At 40.8% G+C, this 23,468-nt stretch overlaps 1 protein-coding gene and 1 long non-coding RNA gene across 9 annotated transcripts in view; one reads left to right on the top strand and one right to left on the bottom strand.

The window, feature by feature from the left end:
* The window catches only part of LOC119656008 (phospholipase D2), a 68,685-nt gene that overhangs the window by 24,231 nt on the left and 20,986 nt on the right, over positions 1-23,468 (bottom strand). For 3 of the 8 annotated variants that reach the window (XM_038062251.1, XM_038062249.1, XM_038062257.1), the window contains exon 2: positions 2,042-2,456. In XM_038062251.1, coding sequence (XP_037918179.1) covers positions 2,042-2,451 — 410 coding nt within the window. In that variant the 5' untranslated portion in view covers positions 2,452-2,456. The other 5 variants (XM_038062250.1, XM_038062252.1, XM_038062254.1 and 2 more) reach the window with 5 other exon arrangements.
* On the top strand, positions 3,017-3,392 carry LOC119656009. The gene is made up of 2 exons (XR_005249979.1): positions 3,017-3,250; positions 3,317-3,392. It is a non-coding gene; the product is annotated as an uncharacterized LOC119656009 (long non-coding RNA).

The raw sequence follows: 23,468 nt of genomic DNA, 5'->3' as shown, positions 1-23,468 counted from the left end.
AAAGCGAATACTCTCTAATGGTTTGATAACCATTGTATGACCCTTTCGCTATTTCCAGGCAAATAAGAGTCGCAATGCAAGAAGTTATGGTGTAAATATATCTGCCAGAACCATCCGACAATACATTTTGAAGAACAACCTCAGAGGATGACAAAGACTGAAAAAACCAGAAGTTACACATAGTAACCGGGAAAAACGGCTAGACTTCTTCCTTCCTTTTGGGATTCAATGATTTACAGTGATGAATTAAAGTTCAACTTATGCGGTCCTGATAGCAGAATTTGGGTGCGACGTTCTACCAATAAGAAGTTGGATCCTAGGTACACTAGGAAGTCGGTGAAATTCGGTGACGCTAGTTTTATGATGTGGAGTTGTTTCAGCGAACATGGAGCCGAGCTTATTGTCAAGGTCAAGGGGAAACTTAAAGCTTTAGCCTACTCAAATTTGCTATCAGAGCACCTTCTACCATTCCTGGAAAACCTCCCGTTGTCAGTTTATTCAAAGGCAACTTTCCGCCAAAACAACGCGCCATATCACAAGCTGCGATTTGTACAGCAAGGGTTCAAGGATGAGGCCATTTCAACCAGGTATTGGCTTGCATAAAGCCAGGAAGTTTATGAGCAGTAGGGACTTATGACACTGAAATCAACTACTGTGCAACAATTTTGGGCCGTCATCGTATGTGAAAAATTTGTGGTCTCTATATAACAACGACGTTTTGTGGTAATTTCACAAAAAGGATATCCAACCAAATGTCAAGTAAGTAAACAATTTACACTTTCATCTATTTCCACGATTTTTTAAAATTTATTATATATTTTTCCCTTTTTCTTTCAGCTTGATGCAGCTTTTTCCACCTTTATTTTTATAAAGAATATTTCAATAAAAAGATGTGCAAATTTTCAACAAAATCAATAATTATTTGCAATATGTATTTATTCTGTTTTGTATGTCCTTAGGCGTACGTACCAGGGTGTGCTAATTACGTGCCACCCCTGTATACTAGTGTAGCCATAAGAAATATCAATCAACAAACAAGTCGGGAAGCCGGAAGCTGAACGCATCAGGTATGAAAAGATTTGTGTATGGCTTTTATAAAAACATTTGAGTGGACATTTGTCCCATTAGTATCTAGCACGTAATATATGAAAATATTATGTGAGAATATCCACTTTTGCGTGATATTGCTGCTGACCACAGTAGATCTACTATAGGCATGTGCTGCAGAAGCTTATCTGTACACATCAGAGACGCTAAACAAGGAAAAGGCATAATCTTCGTCAAATCGTATTGTTAAGAGAGAGATCGGTAAGCTTTTGCTATTCTGGTACTACTCCCGTGTTCACCCATATAGCAAAAAGTTTTTTCACGTATTCACTTATCATAAGCAAAAACTTGACGATCTCACCAATACATTGGCAAGTCCGGGCGGTATGTCAAACACAGCCGATCGGATTTTCGTTACATCTCGCTCATGCTCAAGGGCAAAACAATTTGAAATCGTGCGTCTCGCACTGATTTCCCCCCTTGAGGGGCAAGGGGGAGTGTGGTAGCTGTCTAGTATCTAACTGTGCTGCTGACAGTGAGGGATGTGTAGGTACTCTTGTTCCGCAGTGTTACCATTTTGTGTGGTCTACAATTTCTTTCGATATGCAGAGACTGACACAACTCACGGCTATACTACGTATATAAAGATCCAGAATTATGGTTCTTTAGTGGACGACAAGAAGCAAACTTGTCATTTTAGTGACGGGGTAAAATCCGAGAGGCATACATAAAGTACTGAAGATAGTAGATTTTCTATGCGACTTGTGCAATAGTGTGAATAGTCCTCTTCGGTGACAGTCCAGCATAACGGGCTCTATTTTCAATTTGAACTGTATTCAATTTCAAAACTTGGCTCGACCTTCCACGTCGCTGCCTAAAATGTTCGCGTGACCGGGATTTGAAATTCTTCAATTTTAACCAGATTTTTCTTCCAACTACATTATTAAATATAAAATATAAATAAATATAAATTGACGATTTAAACAATACTCACAAATTTGGATTCAACAAATGCGTAGTTATGCTTCGATCATTGTGTATTATCCGAACATTCACTTCCATTCCAGGAATGAATATTTTCCGTTGGAAAGACTTAAACTTCACAGGCGTATTATAAACGCTTGTAAATTTAATTTCGATTTCAGGTACATTTGTGTCGTGTTCGTCATCGCCTTCCGTTCGTTCAACTAACACAGGATTATCACCGCCCATCGATAGTATGGTTACAGAATCAGGAAATGCAAGTGTTTCATCGTATTCTGAATCGGCAGAGAAAGGCCCATCTGGTAAACAGCTTAATGAGTTCTTACGATCAGATCCATCTTTATTTTCTTCTTCGTCGTCATCTTCAATTTCATTATTCTGGTGCAATGCTGGATTAGAAATACCCATTTCTATGGACATTTGATCTAAAGGGAACCGAAAAAATAGAAAAGAAAATAGTTCAGAATTTACAAAGTAACCACAAACAGCACATATACAGTAAACGTTTAGGGTAATAATATTTATAGTAAGAGATCGTCACAATACAGCACTTTTCAACTCAATTCAATCTTCAAATGAACTTGATTAAACAATTGAAAAATTGCGGTTTTTCATTTATAAATATTGCGAATAATAAAATAAGAAACTGTGGACATGACGATCACTACACTTTCTTTGGAGATGTTTACAGATGCAGATTTAAATTCGCTTGAATGGAAAAGATTCTACTAACTAAAAACATCTAGAAATCACCGCCAAGTTTTCAGAATCACTAGCTGTCAGCACAATAAGTAATTTTCACTCTTTATCAAGTCATTCTGACAAAAGATGGAATATAATGCGATAGATAATGAGCGTACAATTAATAACAAATGGTTATTGTTTAACCCTAGACCCTGCATTTCCTTTTAGCAAATTAAATCTGAGATAAGATATTCTTATGTGAATATTTGAATTTAATTTTATTATTCATTTTTGTACACATTCGGCAAAAAAAAATATGGTGGGCTCGGCTCATAAACATTTACCTTTCGAGTGTAATAGGTTACACACAACAAATAAAAGGGTTAAACAACAATAATAAAATTCAAGACTGAAAAAAACACCTGAGTCATGAGATATCAAGTGTTTGCGTTATCTATATCACTATAATTGTATTGATTAGAAATGATTGAAAACGATTTTTTTACGATGAAGGTGTCACGCAAACAACTAGAATGTAAGTATCAGTATTCATTTTAAATCGAAGGATGCGATTTGATATGATATCAGTTTTCTATTTTAGTAACAATTATTTACGGTGACGAGACGATAAAATTTGCAGAAATCTAAAAACCTTTCACCGCTGTTTTCACGGGCACCAAAACCATGCCTCCCTATCACGAACCCGAGCAAGGTGTTATTAGATCCCACCACGAAATGTAAATCACCCAGCATCGTCAAAATATCTGTTTTAAGAAGCTTCAAATAAACCGCATACAGTTGCTCCTAGAAAGTTTTTTTTCCTTTACGTCAGAGTTTTCCACTGGTGCGTAGAACGATATAATTGTGGTGCTTCTTATCCTGAACCGGGATTCATAGTCAAAATCTTATCAGAAACAGGCTACGGATTCCCTCCGCAACTATCTTGAATCATGGATTTATTCTATAATCTGAACAAATATATCCATGGTCATCCACCGCCCTTTACGAATAACGCCCTCCATAACCGCATCTCCAAAATTTTAACTATAGCACTACCCCTATTTCATCTATTTGCAACGTGCGCCAAAAACAATTTCTAGAAAGAATGTAACTTTCTCTTTGAAATATTTTTATTGTCACTATTTACACATTAAAATTAGGTGAAAGGCGTCTCCGCAAAAATGGCCCTAAACCCACGTTGAAAAACAAGGGGGAAGAGTCATTATAGACTGAACAACCCTACAATATCCAGACTTCTTGGGAATTTTTTAAGCTGAGGATTAAAACTTCACTTAAAATATTCCCTGGAACTAAAAAGGATAGAAATTTGTGGGCAAACAGGTTGTTGGTGAGCGTTACAACAAGGGTGAAAGGTTAGTGGGCATCTACTATTTCCACCGCCTTGTCATCGGCAGTACACTGTTTGAGCGTAGGACCAGCAACGAACATTGAATTAAAAATTGACCGGTCGGCAATACATTAAAGATATGTTTCCTAAAAGAGATCATAATTTGGTGTTTATTTACTTCGGTTTGCAAAAGTTAGAGTGCCCCCTAAAATCAAGTACCCCACTTTCACAGTCCGGTTGTTGTTCAGGAGTAGGGAACCCTTCTTGCTGGGCAAATGGCATCTCGAAAAACTCGTCACAGAATAAAAAAAAAATAGTAAACGAAGACGGCTTTAGGATTTCTTAACAGGGCAGGCCTCACCTCTGCTCTGGGAGCAGCGTGACCGAAACGGCTCGCAGATGTTACAAGCTTCGCGGAAGACCATATGGCTGCGAATTATATTGAGCGCAAATTCGCCCATACTTTGAGCCAAAGCTTGGCCAGAGCTGAAAATATTTTGTTTAAAGTCCAACATCAAGTGGATGCGAACTTAGGACCCCTCAATCGTTAAAGAAAACATCAGGGAATGTTGGTGAGAACTGGACTACTACTAAAAGCACTTTCATCTCTAGAGAAACTCGAGTTGTCATCCCGATCGCAAAAAAGCCTTAAAACCTAGCCATTACCACAAATCTGGAAGCGAATTGACGAGCATAAAGACCTGATAGCTCTGATGATCGCTATAAGGAATGCAAGCGCAATACACCAGAGTTACGATACCGGAGCAGAAGTGCATCGCGGTGTACAACCCAGCAAAAAGGAATTTACCTTTACAATGCTCGGGAAAGCAGCAATTGCCACAAATAAAAGTTTCTCATCCACAATAATAACAATGATATGCTAAAAGGTTGACGGAGCTTTTTGCTTGATACTCAATCGTATAACATTCGGTGAAGTTCTCAGAATATGCGAACGCGGCCAGCTCGTTATTCACTTCAATATAAGCTTACATGTGCCGAAATGTATACATTGTTCCTGCAATAAATTTTCTTGGACTCCTGCATCGTTCAAGGCCGAATATAATTCCTAAGCCTTAACACTATCACGTATGCTTCAGAAATTCACTAAAGAAAAAAAAGAAAAGTAACGAAAGTTGACCGCGCAACTCCGCCAACAGTTACCGAGTACACACGCTTGCATGCCTCTGTGCTAGTCAGGCTCGGAAATGTTAGAGGGTATTTTTGGACACTGCAGTTCCCCTCACGTCATGTACGAAGCGCATACCAACAGCGACGCCTGCTAAACCAATACCAACAGATCTATTACCAAACGCTATCTCCGTCTACACGTGACGATCGCTGGGAGTTCTTCCTTAGTGAAAAACTGCAGGCCGAGAAGGATGACGGTTGACGGTTTTTACTTGACGAATGATGGTTTTTACTTGCGCCTCAAAACGGGATAAATTGAACCAACTGGTCCCCTAGGGCGGGGGTTGGGTAGGGCTTACAACTCCACCCGGAATAACTACATGATGTGGAATTACAAAGGTAGCTTTAAATTAGATTGATTTTATAACGGTGAACCCCGAGTAAGGTTTCTAGTCAGCCAAAAAATGAAACATATACTTGCGAAGAAAATTGAAAAATATAAGCTTCATGTTAGTAGTTTGTGGACAACAAAGTAAACTGCAGATTATTCAGGCGATAGTAGCCTGCATTATTTGACACAGCTTGCATAAAATTAAGAATGACCGGACTATTCAACCAGCAGTGTGCAAATGGTCGCTGGGAGCACCTAATTTGCATGAAAAGAGGTCCAGAAACAAACGTGGCCATCAATTGCATCATCTTGTCGTCAATAATATAATAGCATAGCCATAGTAAAAGTGTACATGTACATATGGTTATCATTTACCCATTAGCGGGGTATAACGCATCAACCAGATCTACACACCAAGGTTATCTGAGACGCCCTTCAACTCCCCCCAGAACTTCCTGAGATGCCCGCACTCCTTCCTTCTCTGCTGTTCAGTGCTCTTGGGGCAACCCACTCGTCGGACATCTTGGGAGAGTGAATTTCATTCCACCAAGGTGTGATCTATCCACTGCCACTTCAGTCTTCCGTGTGTATGAGTAGCAGGCCTGTGCGCCGATCAATTTCTTCGTTTAAGATAGTTTCAGACCAGCGTACTCCGATAATACGACGCAAACAGGTGTTCACAAAGGCTTGACGCTTCTCAGTAACAGTGGAGTTCACTTTCGATGTATGACTCCCATATAGCAACACAAAAAGAACACTAACACATAACAGTCTCAATTTAATCTTGGTGTTGAGATAACTGCATTTCCAAATTTTAGAGAAGGCAGCGAAAGCGGATGTTAATGCTCCGCGAAACATCCAGTCCGCTACGCTATGTGTCAGGGTTACATTTACGGAAGTATCGAGTTTTCAAGTAAAGGGGACTTTAGAAGTCCCACCTTCTTACGTAAACCAGCCCAAGTGCGAAAGTCCCGGTATCCAAGTGGATATATGTATATAATAAGTAGCAACTACGTAACAGTATAATACCTAATTGAAAAATGTGATGCAGCTTTAGACCCTAAAATACATCAAATAAAAATAATAATTGCTGCAATAGTACTACTCTTGGTACTGGAAAGCACTATTGAAGTTAAACCTAGGAGTACTAACGCAGAAATATTAGTCATTTTATAAGTCACGACACTGTCACTGTTCCGTGCAAACCTTTTGATAATTAACAGAGTTATAGTAAATAGAAGTCGTGCTTCCCGTACGATCCTATTACACTTCAGACATATATATGCTCGAATATGTTCATATATATGTACATATATTATTAAAATTCTCAACGTAGAAACAACAACAAAGCAAAAGGATAAATTTTAATAGGAAAGCATTTTGATAGGAAAGCATTTTTATATGAAGCATTTTGTACATATATAACATATTCATTCAATTTTAATCTCCATTCAGGCAGTCTACATATAAAGGACCACGGTACTAACTATGGGTAGAAATAAAATGCTAAATGAACCATATACATACATATGTATGTACGCATATCCTTATTGGCTAAACATCTTGATAGATGAGAGAGAAAAGATTTCTTTTATTTTTCAACATTAGTACGCTCATTAGCAATTACATTTCTCAAGGTTTACTTTACTGAGTCGCATCAATTCATTACTAATATGTAAACAGTCGTGATTTTTTTTTCCGCGCGATCATGTTTTCTTTATTTGAACACTTAGTTTGTTAATATGTGTTTTAACAAAACCATTTAAGTTAAATTATAGTCGTCAATGATAGTTACGACATTTAATGAGAGACGTAGTTGTTGGTGTTTGGAGCCGTTCAACGTGCATTTATTGTTTTTCCACAACACAATCTGATTTAATTATCGGGTCCAACTATTACAAACTGTATACACATTATAATAGCACACAATTTACTTAAACCAACTGACTAAAATTATTATCATGGATAAATGCACAAAGTTTGATTGCTACTTCCAAAACGTGTTAATTGAACTCCACGATAATGAGATGACTTCGCACTCATGTCACATAAAATTATGGAATTGAACTATTTTACAGCAAAACTAGGAAAGACTGTACGGAAAACAATCGCGTGATCCTAGTGGAAAAATTAATTAATTAACAAGAAAGACTTGCAAAATGTCGGTAAGGGAAAGTACATGTGTAAGTAGTAAGAAACTTATTTTGGCCTTAATGGGTTCTGTAGTTTTAAAGTTAAGTTAAGGTAAGCCCACTGTAAAGGACTAAAAAAGCGGTGTTTTGACAATTTTTTTTTTGCGGGAGAAGAAAAGACCGCAGGGGAATACACGTGGGGTAATTATTTCGCATATACTTAAGTATATTTCAGTTAATTTTTGAAAAGATTTGTACAAAATTGACGAAAACGCAGCGATTTTCCCGAAGTCTATCGAATTTGAGATGCTCTGCGGCACGCAGTATAATTAGTCCCAATTTAGAGCTAGAAAAATTGTTTTAAGCAACATCAGCGTAGCTAGAGATTTATTCGGAAACGGCTAAACCGATTGTCACGAAAATTGGTGAGAGCCTGTGATCTGTTTTTCCTTTACATGCAGCAAGTCGCGCAATTTGTGTTAAGTTTAAGGGGGGCTCCCCATACATGTGAATGGAGGGCACAACATTTTTTTATTTATCAAATAAAATGGCTCAATTAGTACTTTTCAAAACTGGTTCCATATTAGATATCGGGTGGAACATAGGGGAGTCAGGACTCAAAATATGACCATCAAAAAGTGTAACAGGTCTCGTTCTCAGAACCTATCCAATCGAAAATTCTGAAAAAAAATCACAATAGTGCATCTCTACGAAATCTAGGCTTTCGGTTCTGATATCTGCATAAATAAAGTTAATAATAGTATATTAGCATATTTTAGAAGTTTAGCCAGAACTACAAAATTTTGGTTTTTGTGTAAAGGACGACATAAAGCAGAATTTGGTCAAGTTTCAAGATCCAGAAGAAATCCAACTATTATTAACAAAGTTATAGGGGGCCAAACTTTGCCATTTTTGTGAATTTCGTGCATTTTATAACCTGTATGACGTCATCATTCCATATCAATTCGTCAATACCACAACAAAATCAGCTGATATGAATAGGGAGTCACAAAGAGACATTTTATTTTAAGCTTTTTCGTCATTTGTATATCAATATCAATATATCAGGTAGTTAATCCAGACAGATATATTCAATATACGTACTACATATGTACATATATATACTTTTGTGCATGAAGTAAACCGGAAATATAAATACGATCAATTTATATACGTGCATGGTTATGTGAAGTATTCGGTAATAGGCAGTTTCCTTGTTTAGGGTGAAAATAAAATCTATGTCTGTAATATGTACGCATATCTTGTAGTTTGGAAAAATATGAAGGAATATGTTGGATTTGTAGCTATATACGGATGGAAGAATGTGCATAGAAGTTTCTCACATATTTTAAGATGAACACAAAACCTTTACACCCGAAGCGCGAGTTTCCGATATTCCGACTTGTTAAAGAATTGGCGAGTGTTTGCTCGAAGTTAAGCGTACGACGGCCTTGTGCTCAAACCACTCAGCTATCCGGACACACAACTATATTGGGTGAAAAAAATGTATACCCCCCTTTTGAACATAATGAGGACCTCCCTTCCCTTAACCTCAAGGTACAAGGATGATCCTCTTGCATATGTGGATGTTCACAATTCTCATCAACTTCCGTGTCAATAAGTACGTTATTGAGAAAAGTGCGTGTGACCGACCGATTTTAATAAGATTTTGTTTCACACAAGCCCTTAAAAATGGTAAAAGTGTTGAGTTCGCTGTTGAGCGTAGCTACTATCATAAATGGAAAGCTTGGAACGGGTAAGCGTATTCAAACTTGGAAGAGGTCTTTGACTATACTTACTGTATACACACTTAATATATTATACTATCATGTATAATGCTAAAAAATACACAAAATAGTCGGGCATAAAAGATGATTAACTAGTGAAGGCCTAATCTATTACGTTCCACAAAGAACGGTCAATCTTACCTGATAAACCATAACAAAAGAGGGCTACACGTTTAAGAGTGACTATCATCACTCTTTACTCCTTGTGGGAGCTCCACCCTAGATACAGTTTCTTTCTTCTTTATTATTAATGTGGTGTATCTTCATTTTTGCCTAGTAGCTGTCAACCACTAGTTTCCACCTCTACTTTTGGTTTGATCCCTAAACAAAACGGATAATGTATACATTTTGGAAACAATCGAAAACTAACACTCAGATTGTGTTATGTTACAAATGTCTCCGAATGACTCAAGTGTATAGTGCGCTAGGCTGTTCAAATCTCACTGGTGGCAGGGGGATTTGTGATCGTGACTAGATGTCGACTCAGCTGTGAATAAATACCTGAATCAAATCATGGTAATAATCTCGTGGGAGCGCAATGCTGACCGCATTGTCTCCTACAGTGTACAGTAGTGTACTGTTACAGCATTGAATGAAATAGTCTAACACACTTCAAGGCCCTGATTTAATATGGATTTTTGCGCCAACGCATTATTATTATTATCCATGACAAATAATTTATCTTATTTCTCCAGAAGTATCAAGAAAATAACAATCACATTAGAATTCCTCCCCTAATTTTTGGCTTTCTTATTTAATCAGCTAACTATTCTTATTAATCAGCTTTAGATAATTATTTTCTCGTAGGTTATTACATCAACTTAGCTAGTAACCGTAAAATATGAATCAATACATTGGAATTTCTGGTGTTGCATTAATTGAAACAACTCCCTCGAGAAATGAATTGCGTCAGTAATAAATGTGAATGGTGTTGTGAACATCGATTTCCTGGCAATATTAGGTGGTGAAGTTTATGTTAGTCATAACCGAATTTTCAAACAGCCTCAATGCAAAGAGCAGTTTAGGAGATAAAGTATTTATGGATTGCTTGGAGCACGGCTCTCCGGTCTGGTAACCGCCGCAACGTCACTTTAGTTGTCTCCTCAAGAACCCACCGCAATTTTTTGCACCCCTTCATAAAACTCCTCAAAGTACAGGTACATGTTTTCTCCGTCAGATAGTTTTCCAAATGTGTAAGATCAACACTGGGTCGCGGAAATGTTGAAAGCTGCTTTGAGGTCCTCCCAGTAAAAGCTACCGACGAACCGACAATATATCCAATATCAATCCAGAGCTTTCTGCACCGACACATAATAGGTAAAAATCACCTTTCAAAGCGAATTGAGCAAGCATTCCCACCTGAAGAATGTTCCCGCGACAGAAATAGTATATGAAGACCCAGACAACTTTACATTCTAGGCCTGAATGACATGCCGACCCGCCAATAGTGCATTTTCCAGACGCGCTTTCAGTTCGGAAAAGGCTAGCATTTCTGTAGTAGAAAGTTACGAGCGTATTTCTCATAAGTTGCGAAGGTATTTCTCATCGCTTGCGGAAAAGTTGAACTTTACCAATGATGGAGACACTTTTGGAGTCGACGAGGTGGCCGCCTCGTTGGACTAAAATGCCTGCTATCGAACAAGTAACGGAGAGGTATACTGGGAAAGTCTAGAGGGAAGAAAAGGGTCTACCGCAGCTTGTCACAAGCAACACAAGTAAATGGTATAATGCTTTGATTTCCCTAGGTGGTGTTGAGATTAAGTCGTGGACCTCTTTTGAAAGGGACCTTCCATAAAATTTACCACATCCCAGGCAGATGCCCGTCAGTTTTATGAAGCGCATCGTAAGATGCAAAATAGAACGTGCGGTATCAGGACGTACGTGTACATGGCAACTTGGGCATAATTCCTCTTCTAGAAGTTCCATCACATATTAGAGAACGCGTAGAAGATCAACTGAAATTCAAGAAACATAGGCAGAGGAAAAATAAACGTCAAGGAAATAAGGAAATGAATTAGCGTCACGAAAAATTTACTGCGGAAAAAAGTAGATGACTGAAGAAATACTGTCCAAGCCAAAAATATTGATACGGAATTCATCAGCTTTATACATCCATAAAAGAGATCCTTTTGAGAATTTATTACTATACATAGTTATAGTTATATATGATAACCATACGATAGGTGGTAAAAATTCCAGAAAGATTGGTTTAGTAGTTTCGGAAAAATCACTGTCGCGTTTTTCGTAAATAGTGTCAAAAAGCTTGACCTGCCCAAAAAATCGTAATTGTTCACTCCCCCATCATCTAATCCCAGATTTGACACCGTTTTCGAAAACTACATAAATTTTCATATAAATGGATATTTTCTTAAGGGGGTCATCCCGCGTGAAGAGAAATTCTTTGTGAAGACCTGGATAAAGATACAAATACGAATTTTTCGCCATAGATTTATTAACATCTTGAGCGTGCATAGTAATTTCTAGCACGGTCGCATAGTTCGTTATTGAAATACAGAGTAATTTATACACCCATCTCTAAAAAATGTGTTTTCCTACTAGAAAGCGCTGTGATCATCTTAAAGTAAAAAAGTAAACACCATTTTAACGTAAAGACTTAACTGCAGTCCGTAAACTAGGATTATTAAAAAATATTAAAAGCTACATTTTTGGTACCATGTTAAATTTTTTTTGTGAATTTTGGTGTTTTTTCACGGCTTTTTCAATGAAAAAAAAAAACTACTGAATGAATCGCAATCAATCTAGCTTGCGGACTGTAGAAATATGCTCTGAATAAGTCGTGAAAATTTCAAAGAATTTCGTTAAGATAGATTTTGGACTATGCTGGCAGCCGATTTTCAACATGCGGTTTCGAGAAAAACGCGCAAAAGTAGAATGCGATTTTTAGCCATAACAACTTAACTGGCCATTAATCTGTTATACCTAGTCCATAAACCTTAGATTTCTGGAAGAAGCACATGTACAGCCTTGGCTCCAATTCTTGTCCTTTTAGCGAAGTCATTCGAACGTCATTCAGACCGATAAATACGAGCTTTATTACGGCGATCGACATAAATCTGGCATGTGACTTATACTATACTATAATTGGCCCAATTGATGATGTTATCTGAGTCAGACACAGACAATTATCTTAAACAGATTCAAACTTTGCCAGACAGCTTTTAGGGATATCGAATTGGTGGACCTCGGCGCAAAACCGGGATGTCTGGAGTTCCTTATTAAGACGGGCCTAGACCGGATACCGGTTGTTCCGCCGTTGATGATGATGAAACTTTACCTGAGACAGACATTTGCCTGACCCAAAAACAGACATTTGTCTGCTCGTTGTCTGAGACCGACGCAGAAATTTGTCTGATTGATGTCTGAGGCGAACACAGACACAGAATTTATCTGAAACGTAGGTATTTGCCTGTTTGTTGTTTACGCCAATCACAGCATTGATCTGACATGATCACACATCAAAGGATTAGATGCTCCGACACAGACTTTTGTCTGGCATAGGCTGAAGCAAACACAGGCATTTGGCAGTCTGATGTCTGACACAAACACATATGTTTCTATGACAGACGTTTGCCACAAACAAATATTTATCCGAGACGAATCTTCATCTGATACAGACACGCTGTGTCTGCTATTTGCCTGCCTGATGTTCGAAACAGTCATAGACATTTACTTAAACCAGACATAACGTGAAAATACTATTTTAAATATTCTGTCTTTGCTAGCGTGCGCTAGTCAGATCTGTTGTCCCGTTCCCAGGGCGCGTGAGAAGAACTATCGTATTATGTCGCATTCCCAATTGAAACGCTCTTTAATGAGCTCCTTGATACCATTATTGGATAAATTAGAGCCTGAGAACACACAAGACGACTCCCAATGCGCATCCTGAGGCCGGCGTTTCCAAGCCGTTTGACATCACGTTTTCCCGTATTTACTGGCCGTCAAGAAAACGAGATTTGACCGTCCGTGGCTTCTTTCTGTGGTTTTTTTTGCAATCAAGCATTTAAATGAAAAACCCCAGACTCTGGAAATACTTATCCGTTAAGAAATCCAAAACTTCGTCAGAAGTATTGCAAATGGAATTTGCCAAAAAACGGCTCAAAATGGTAACTAGAACAACACTAATCACATTTGGAAAAAAATGTGATTTTCGTTGCAGTTTAGTCATAATCATTTATTTTGAGCCACCTTGTATAACAATTCTTGGATTATTATAAAATCAAGTAGATTTTGCTCAGATTTTTTTATTATTTTAACCAGTAAATTATAATTTAGTACTACCCAAGGTAATCGTTGAAGAATTTCAAGCTTAAAAATTTACTATAAGAAATTATTCAGAATTTTCAAAGTGAACATCAAAGCTACGAAATCAAAAGAAAAATATAACCCACAAAACCCCAAAACAAAGTGAATTTTGGCCTTTTTACAACATGCGGATGTATAGTAGCATAAATTTGCAATTCCGTAACTACACACGAAACATTTGTGATGGAGTACAAGTTAAGTAATATGTATGATTACCTTCACTGATTTCGTGAGCCGCGGCCATAAGGAATGATTTAAAGGGAAAGCAGGACAAAAACCTTTGCAGAGTATAGTTTCCTCATAAAACTATATATTTCTAAATTTATTTCCTTCATTTATAGTTTACTAAAATAAGATCTGAAAATAAATATTAATATCTTTCCATCTCCGCCATCTGTCACAAAATTAGCAAGTAGACGATTATGTAATTATTCGTGAGGTAGGTTTTTCAAGAATTCTGATCTAATCTAATGATTCTAATGGGCATTTTGTGACATGTTTTCCAAAGAAGATGAGTAATAGTAGCGCTGTTTTAATATTGATGTCACGCGAATGGTCTCGTTTTCTGCTCATTTAGTATTTCTCAGCTGCTATCTAGTGGAAAATAAAATATTCAAATGATCAAAATTGTTTCTGAATATATAAAATAATGGTAAGTCTTGACCTTGAATTTAAAGTGAAGTCTATGATTTTTCTTACTTAAAAAGTAAAATCATAGTAGAATCTATGATATCGCACAGAATATTATTTTGGTCAGATACGACCTGATTATTCTAGATACTCTTTACGCGGTAATTAATGAAAGTACTTTCGAATGCTGAAGTACAGCGAGAATGTTAGAAGAAACCAAAAATGCATCGCACTAGAAATACACTTTTATTTTTAACATTGCATCAAAATTAAAATTTGTTCATTGAAAAATCTTATGTCAAATCTAATTTCCCAACTTCCATTATTTTTGCGACCTAATCCAGGCCACGGAGAACACCGGTGGTGGCAACTGTCAATCGAATTAACAACATTCGAAATAAATTTCGGTACATGCAAAAGGGGGGTGTACATTTTTTTTTTCACCAAATACAGTCATTTGGCGTATCAAATGAAAGGTTTTGATTAGTACTTTTTGATCTCGGTCTTAGTTTTGACATTTGTTGGAAAGGTGGGGAGTGGGAGGGTCGAAAGTGAACATTTCTTTAACGGACCCATTCTCAGAAACTACCAAATCGAAAAATCTGAAAAAAATCAAGAGACTGCAACTGTATGGTGCCTAGACTCCGAAATATCTTCCATACCGATATTTGGTTAAATAAAGTCAATAGTAGTATATTTCTATAATTTTTAATAATTGGCTGTAAAACACCCACAACTTTGTACTGATGAAGGGGGGTTGCTCCCGAAATATACATATATACACTATAAAATAAAATTGTAGTTTGGAGTAAGCTACTGGTCTATCAATTTTAGACTTAACTACAAATTGAAGACAATATCTAACCCCTTAAGTTCATCCTAGCACCACCAAATGCAATAATGGAGGCTCCAATATAGAGCATGACCCTACCAAGTTTGGTAGAAATCGCACTATTACTAACAAAGTTATAATAGGTCAAATTTGTCGCTTCTTTGCAAATTCAAGACTTTGAATGTCAATATCACCCGAAAGTGGATACTCTCATATAATATTATATATGCATATATTACGTGCTATATACTAATGGGGCGAATGCACACTCAAATATCTTTATATAAGAAGTATTAAGTATTTAACATTACTTATATTTATTATAATATTTAAGTTAACATTTATTATTAAATTAGTTATACATGTTATTTGACCTAATCTTAGTCGGCGGACTCAACTTCCGTTTTCCTATTTTTAATTCAAAGAACTTCAGTATTTATTCATATATTCGAACTTAATATTACAAATCAGAGACATTTACGAAAAACATAATTACTGCATTAGATTAATTTTTTGTGTCTACTCGTTTTAGACAACAACTCATGGCACACTTTTCTGCGATCTTCCACTCTCGTGGCGTGCTACGCAAAGTGGATAGATCCGCGCCATCTATTCGCTCGCACTCGCAACATTCGAAATAAATTTCGAATGCTGCGAATCCTGCCGCGCCACATCACTCCGCCCCCAGATGAAACCTAGGGGTTTCGGCGACTGATCCCCGAACTTCGTTCGCCGTTAATCCACAAAGCGGACACGACGTTGCTTCGGGGCGCACGCGGGTTTCAGCCTGGACAAAGAGACCGCCTTTTTGTGACCACCGATCTCGAGCTGGAAGAAATGTTCTCCCCGCTCGAGAACGCGGTACGGGCCCTCATATGGAGGCTGCAGCGGTTTCCGGACGGCATCCGTCCTGATCAGCACGTGCGTGCAAGTGTCCAGCTCCTTGGGCGAACTGGCAGGTATGGACGAGTGTCGAGTGGGTGGTGGCGCCTTGATGCGTCGGAGATTGTCCCTCAGCAGACGCACCAACCCCGACTCCGTGAGACCCGATCTCTTGTCGAAGACCGGATCGCTTGGGAGTCTTGGGTTCTCCCCGTAAACCAGCTCCGCGGGGCTGGCAGCAAATTCCTCTCGGCGGGTTGTACGAAAGCCGAGTAGGACGAGAGGCAAGACTTGCGTCCAGGACGGGTCGTCGCGTGCCATAATGGCGGCTTTCAGCGTCCGGTGCCAACGTTCCAGCATCCCATTGGATTGTGGGTGGTATGCCGTAGTCCGCTGGCGTTTAAAACCAAGGAGTTTGCCTAACTCGGAGAAAAGGGTGGACTCAAATTGCATTCCCTGGTCAGTGATGACCACTGCAGGGACGCCAAAGCGAGGTATCCACTCTCGACAGAGGGCTTCAGCACATGATTGCGCCGTAATGTCTTTCAGAGGTATTGCCTCAGGCCACCGCGTGAACCTGTCGATGATTGTGAGGCAATACTTATAACCGTGCGAGTCTCGCAAAGGCCCTATTATGTCGAGGTGTATGGTGTGGAAACGCTTGGTAGTGCGGGGGAATGAGCCCACTTCTTTCCTTACATGTCTGGAGACTTTACACTTTTGGCATGCGATGCACTCTCTGGCCCAGGAATTGATATCCTTGTTCATGGAGGGCCAGAAGTATTTTCCGGTGACTAACCGGTTTGTTGTCCTGATGCCGGGGTGCGCCAAGTCGTGAACTGCGTGGAACACTTCCTTGCGAAATGTGGCCGGAATGTATGGCCGAGGTCCCTTTTCCGAGTCTTCGCAGCAGAGCGAGAGGTTTGAGCCGAAGATGGGCAACTCCCGAAATTTGTATTTGGGGTTGGACTTGAGGCTCTGAAGTGCTGCTCCACTTGCGCCTTGGCAATAGCCGAGAAATCGAGTGAGGCGGGGATGTTAACTTCGGAGACACGAGACAAAGCGTCAGCAACAATGTTGTCCTTCCCGGACACGTGCTGGATGTCTGACGTGAACTGGCTTATGAAGCTCAGGTGTCGAAGCTGACGAGGGGACGCTTTGTCGGGCTTCTGTTTCAAAGCGAACGTGAGAGGCTTATGGTCCGTGAACACTGTGAACGGCCGGCCTTCTAGGGAGAAACGGAAGTATTTGATGGACAGGTATGCGGCGAGCAGTTCGCGATCGTAGGTGCTGTAGTTCCGTTGAGCGGGATTCAACTGCTTCGAGAAGAAGCTCAACGGCTGCCAAACTTGGTCCACCTTTTGGTGAAGGGCAGCACCTACTGCGATGTCAGAGGCATCAACAAAAACGGCTAGGGGTGCATCTTGCAGAGGAAATGCCAAGAGTGTAGCGTCGGCTAGTTGTTGACGGGATTTGTCAAACGCGCAGATAGCCTCTTCAGACCACACGATCTCTCGTGTGTCCTTAGTTTTGGGGCCAGACAAGTACGCGTTCAAAATGGACTGGAGATGGGCGGCCTTGGGCAGGAAACGACGGTAGAAGTTTAGCATGCCCAAGAACCTCCTCAACTCCCTCACTGTCTTTGGACGCGGGAAGCTTGTTATCGCTTGCACCTTGTCTGGGTCGGGCTGTATTCCTTCAGGGGAAATGAAATGGCCGAGGAATCTCACCTGTTGTTGAAGGAATTTGCATTTCTCAACGTTTAGGACTAAACCGGCCTCAAGGAGACGTTGAAAAATGCACTCGAGATGGGCTAAGTGCTCAGACTCAGTGGAAGAAGCGACCAAAACATCATCCAAATATACGAAACAGAATTCGAGGTTTCGCAGGACTGAGTGAATGAACCTTTGAAAGGTTTGCGCCGCATTGCACAATCCGAAAGTCATCCGGGTGAACTCGAAGAGTCCAAAGGGTGTGCATATTGCCGTCTTTGGAATGTCTTCAGGAGCTACTGGGATTTGGTGATAAGCCTTGGTTAAGTCCAAGGTCGAAAAGATGCGGCAATTCGCGAGGTGATGCGCAAAGTCGTGGATGAGTGGAATTGGATATCGGTCAGGAACAGTCTGTGCATTTAGCCTTCTGTAATCCCCACATGGGCGCCATTCGCCGTTTGGCTTAGGGACCATATGCAGTGGGGAAGACCAACAGCTGTTTGAGGGCCTGCAGATACCCTGTTGAACGAGTTGTTCAAACTCTTTCCGTGCAATTGCCAGTTTCTGAGATGGTAGAGGACGCACCTTCGAGAAGATCGGGGAACCAGTAGTGATAATGTGGTGCTGCACATTGTGCTTCACTGGTTTGGAGAGACCACAGTTGGTAGTAATCTGGCTGAACTTTTGGAGAAGTGCCCGAACACGAGAGTCGGTAATGTCTTCTAAAAGAACGGAAAGATTATTGCCTGGGTGAGATACCATATGTCCCGACGAATTAAGGTTGGTCGTGGAATCTATAAGAGACTTGTTTTGCAAGTCCACCAGCAATCCATAGTGACACAGGAAGTCTGCGCCTAGTATGGGGAAGCTGACATCCGCCAGGATGAAACGCCACGAAAACGTCCTACGCAAGCCAAGACTCACGTCCACTTGCCTATACCCGTACGTGTTTATGCGGGAGGAATTTGCTGCCGCAAGTTTGAGCGGTTGAGGGAAAAGTTGATGTTGCCGAGGTACGGGAAGAACCGAAACCTCCGCACCAGTATCGATGAGGTAGCTGCGCCCGCTGAGGGGGTCGAAAATAGTTAGGCGACGTGGCGCTGCGTTCTGGGTGGCCGCCGCCAAGACCCCCCGCGGACCTAGTTTTTTGCGGTAGGAGAGAATCTACACGGTAGCGTACATCTTGTCGCTTTATCCCCGAATCTGCGGTGGTACCAGCAAATCCCTTGGTCCGTGGACTGTCTTGACGACCTGCTACCTGATCGCCCTTTTCGGGTGGCAGACCGTGAGCGTGCTCGCGATCTGGCGCCCGAACGCTGAGCGTCCAACGTCGCCCGCATCTCGGCCATACTGGCTGTTAAAGCAGCAATCTCGCGCCTCAATTCACCCACCTCATCCGACGGTGGTTGAACGGCCGCCAAGGTTGGGCGTACGTACACCTCCTGGACCTGGTCGGCCGTCGCTGCCAGTTCCTCCAAGAAACCGGAGACGCAAGCGAGGATCGCCTGGGTGCCCTCCGGGAGCCGACGCAGCCAGAGCGACTTGATGAGGTCGTCGCCGATCTTGCTCCCACCCAATTGCCTCATTTCACGAAGCAATTGGCTGGGAGTTCGATCACCCAACGTTAAACCCGCCAGCAAGTGGTCTAATTTTGCCGACTCGCTTGCCGACAGGCGCCTGATCAACTCGCTCTTGAGCTGCACGTACGATGTCGACTTCACCACGTCGGACACCAGAAGTATGGACTCTTCGTCCAGGCCGACTACCGCGTAGTTGAAGCGGGTCGCGTCCGATGTGATGCCGGACATTTGGAATTGTGCTTCCAAATGCACGAACCACAGCTCGGGGTTCCGCCGCCAAAACGGAGGAACGCGTACGGCGAGGGCGGTCACTTGCGGGTCCGATGGGCCTGCCGCGTCTTTATTGTCAAAAGACATTTTTCTTACAGAGAAGTACGAGATTAAGATGTAAACGCGGTGAGTTTATACTGAAACGCGTTGAACTTTACACCGACACGGCAGGCCGCACCCACAAATGCACGCACGAAACGAGAAAAAAAAATGATGAGGGAAGCGGACGCTCTCCAGCGCAGACCGAAAACACCACCAATGAAAATGGTGAACTCGCGATGCTAAACACCTCTTCGCCGTCTCTTGCAGCGATTTCAATCTTTTATTACTATTTTTTTTAAAACTTCTAATGTATTGAACAATAATAAATTACAATAATGCTTCGCTGCTGCGGCCTCTTTGGTGAAGACGGCGTTGATGTGAAGGCGGCGGCGGTGGTGGCGGCTTCTGCTGAAGCGATGGTGGCGGGGTCTTCGGTGTCTGCCTGATAGCGGTGATGCTGGTGTCGGTCAGCTGCGCTGATCTTGACGGCGAGGGCTGCAGTGACGGCGGCGGCTTCGACCTCTGCGGCGATGGTGGAGACGATTCCGGCGGCGGAAGTGGCTGCGGCAATGATGGTGGCTGTGGCTGCGTTGATGGCGTCTGTGGCAGCACCGGTGACAGCTGCTGCGTCTGTGATGGCAGCGGTGGTGGTTGCGGCGACTGTGGACGGCAGCGGTGGCGGCGACGGGGACAGCCGTTTGCTGCTGTTGTTGATCGTTGTGACAATGATGACTAGTCCGGTGCGTGAAAGGTGTTGTGCAGGAGGGCGTGCGTACGGGAAGTCGCGTGAAAATCTACTTCTGGAGAGGGTCCGACGTGTGTCGCGCAGTACACTGTGTAGAGAAGGTTTTCTCGCGTTTTTTCTTGCCTCTGCTCCGACTCGGGATGTGGAGATGCGACACGTTTTCGTGATGTTTACAACGGCACTCCACACTCAACTGTAGATGCGAACGCGTGAAAATCACTTGCCGTACGGTCTACTGATGTTTTTGATAGATTTCTCGGTGTTTGGAAGTTCTATTTCTGCCGTGTTGCTCGGACGAATTTTGTCGTCAATAGAGCTTCACCAATGGCGGCGATGTCGGATAATTTGTCGTTTTTTAAATAACGGGGTCACCAATTAAGTATTTAACATTACTTATATTTATTATAATATTTAAGTTAACATTTATTATTAAATTAGTTATACATGTTATTTGACCTAATCTTAGTCGGCGGACTCAACTTCCGTTTTCCTATTTTTAATTCAAAGAACTTCAGTATTTATTCATATATTCGAACTTAATATTACAAATCAGAGACATTTACGAAAAACATAATTACTGCATTAGATTAATTTTTTGTGTCTACTCGTTTTAGACAACAACTCATGGCACACTTTTCTGCGATCTTCCACTCTCGTGGCGTGCTACGCAAAGTGGATAGATCCGCGCCATCTATTCGCGCGCACTCGCAACATTCGAAATAAATTTCGAATGCTGCGAATCTTGCCGCGCCACAAGTACACAAAACCTTTCAGACCTGAAGCGTCCAGCTTCCGGTTTCCCGACTTGTTTTTTTCAGGAAAACTAGAGGAACAGACAAAAAAAACTCGGCGGTTTAAAATTCAAGCTGCGTTGCATTCTTGGTCCTGAATTTGAACTAAGTGCCAAAACCACTAAAAGCTTGTCACCCGACAAGCATTCCATAGACGCTTCGAAAGAAGCATAAAGGAAGCGCTTAGCGGCAATGACATGCAATTCCAAAAAATATATGGACTGGAATGCTGCGCTCCATGCTGCATTGGAACTGGAACTGACCAATAACATATAACAAAATTAATTTAAAGAAATTTATGGTTAAGTGAATGGAAAATTTGCTGTGGCTGTATCGTGTACATATGTGCAACATAATTCGTCAGGGCCTAAGTAATGAAAGAGCGAGAATAGGTTGCACATGTTCTATACAACGGTGTTAGTTTAAAAGTTAATATGGAGTGGAAGAACGCCATTCTATTTACATAACTTGTATAATGCCTGTTGCTGTAAAACTTTTTACGATGGAGGAGAAAAAATCATGCGCTAGAAGATTGGGATTCGACGGGCAGAATCTAATTTATCTTTTTCAAATGACATGTCTTCGTAACGCTTCGAATTCTCGGGATAGAAGATTGTGGGCCAATTCAATGCCCTTGGCCCAATTACGACCCATTAAGTAATTTCATACTGAACAACTGTTTAATGTTTCCGCACACATATCTACTCATCCAGCATGTGGCCATTTTCTGATATTTCTGGATCAACTTACTTTTCCATTCGAAATTAATTAATCATGATGATTTTTCTCTTTATAATCTTCCGACTTGATATCTATATTAACCAACTGCTCAATTACACAACTGGCTATAGTGAGTCATTGCACGATAAGAACTATAGGTATGAAACTAAATGGACTACTAGTACTAGATCCAAGATAATCGCAAAGATAGATTGTTTCTGAAATCCATGATTTCTAGATTAGCTAAAAGATTCTGTTTTTGGTAGCTTTCTGCATTAATTCGAGTAAGTATCGATTTCCCCCGAATATAAAGCTGGAATATTTTGACGTCAATTCTATTGAAAGTGATACGAATTCAAGTAACACACTTTTCTTACGAATACTATATATGTATTTCTCTAAGTAGTTGAAGCATTTCCGGACACAATTCTGCTAACAAATTAGACTTTCTCTTCTTGACGATATCCACAGCACAATCAAAAGAAAGATACGTTCTAAAGTATTTGAAGGCATTTTGTTGGTTGTGTTGTTTTGTGGCAAAGTGCTGGATTTACTGCTGTGTGAGATAAGTGAAATATCATCCTAAGTCATATAAACAAATAGTGTTTGAATTGTGAACTATAAAACGATTTCAAACCTTTTTTCATTAACGAGGAAAGGGAAAATTGTACCAGGCAGATCATCAGTGAACAAGCAGACATTCAATTTTTCTCTTTTGTTGTTAGCCATTATACTAGTTTCTTTAGCTAAATGTAGTTGTATAGTAAAGATCATACTGTGTGTTACTGACCTATCTATAAGAATATATACCACATTATATACAATACCTTGCCCAGATATGTGATGGGGAAGCACGGTCTTGGCGACCTTAATGTTGGGAGGTTTATGGTTTTTTGCAACTACCACCTCTTCGTCATTGGTAGCACAGAGTCTGCCATAAGATCAGTTGGATTTCACTTTGCGATCAGCAGTAGATTTAAGAGCTGTTAGACTTCGCAAGGGATCACCATGCGGGTTGCGGACGCCACTTCCCGCAGAGGAAAGCTGCCATCCCTTCAAGTTCAATATCGACCGCTCGTCTAGTTCAGTTGTCGCTCGATATTGGAAGAGCTATCTTGCTGATCGGACGGTAAATACACTGGGTAATATGCCTGAGAATGTCAATGAGTATTGAGGCACCATAAAAAATTCTCTTTTCTCAGGTACTGTACAGGTTCCGAAGGAAAAGAACTTATATGTGGTCACAAATTTTTGGACGGTCCACTCTGACGAACAGCTGAAGAAGTGGAAAGGGCACCCACCACGGTTCCCAACAGTATTACATCCTATGAATTTCCTCCTTTTGTGTATGAAATGGCCAGTCACCGAAACATGCGGATACGGACGGTTCCTCCAAGTAGAAGATAAACCATTTCGGCCGCCGATGCACTCAAACGGAGT

This window comes from Hermetia illucens, chromosome 4 (assembly GCF_905115235.1).
Source record: "Hermetia illucens chromosome 4, iHerIll2.2.curated.20191125, whole genome shotgun sequence".
NCBI lineage: Eukaryota > Metazoa > Arthropoda > Insecta > Diptera > Stratiomyidae > Hermetia > Hermetia illucens.
The sequence above is the reverse complement of the archived record's forward strand: the minus strand, read 5'-3'. Positions and strand labels throughout refer to the sequence as shown.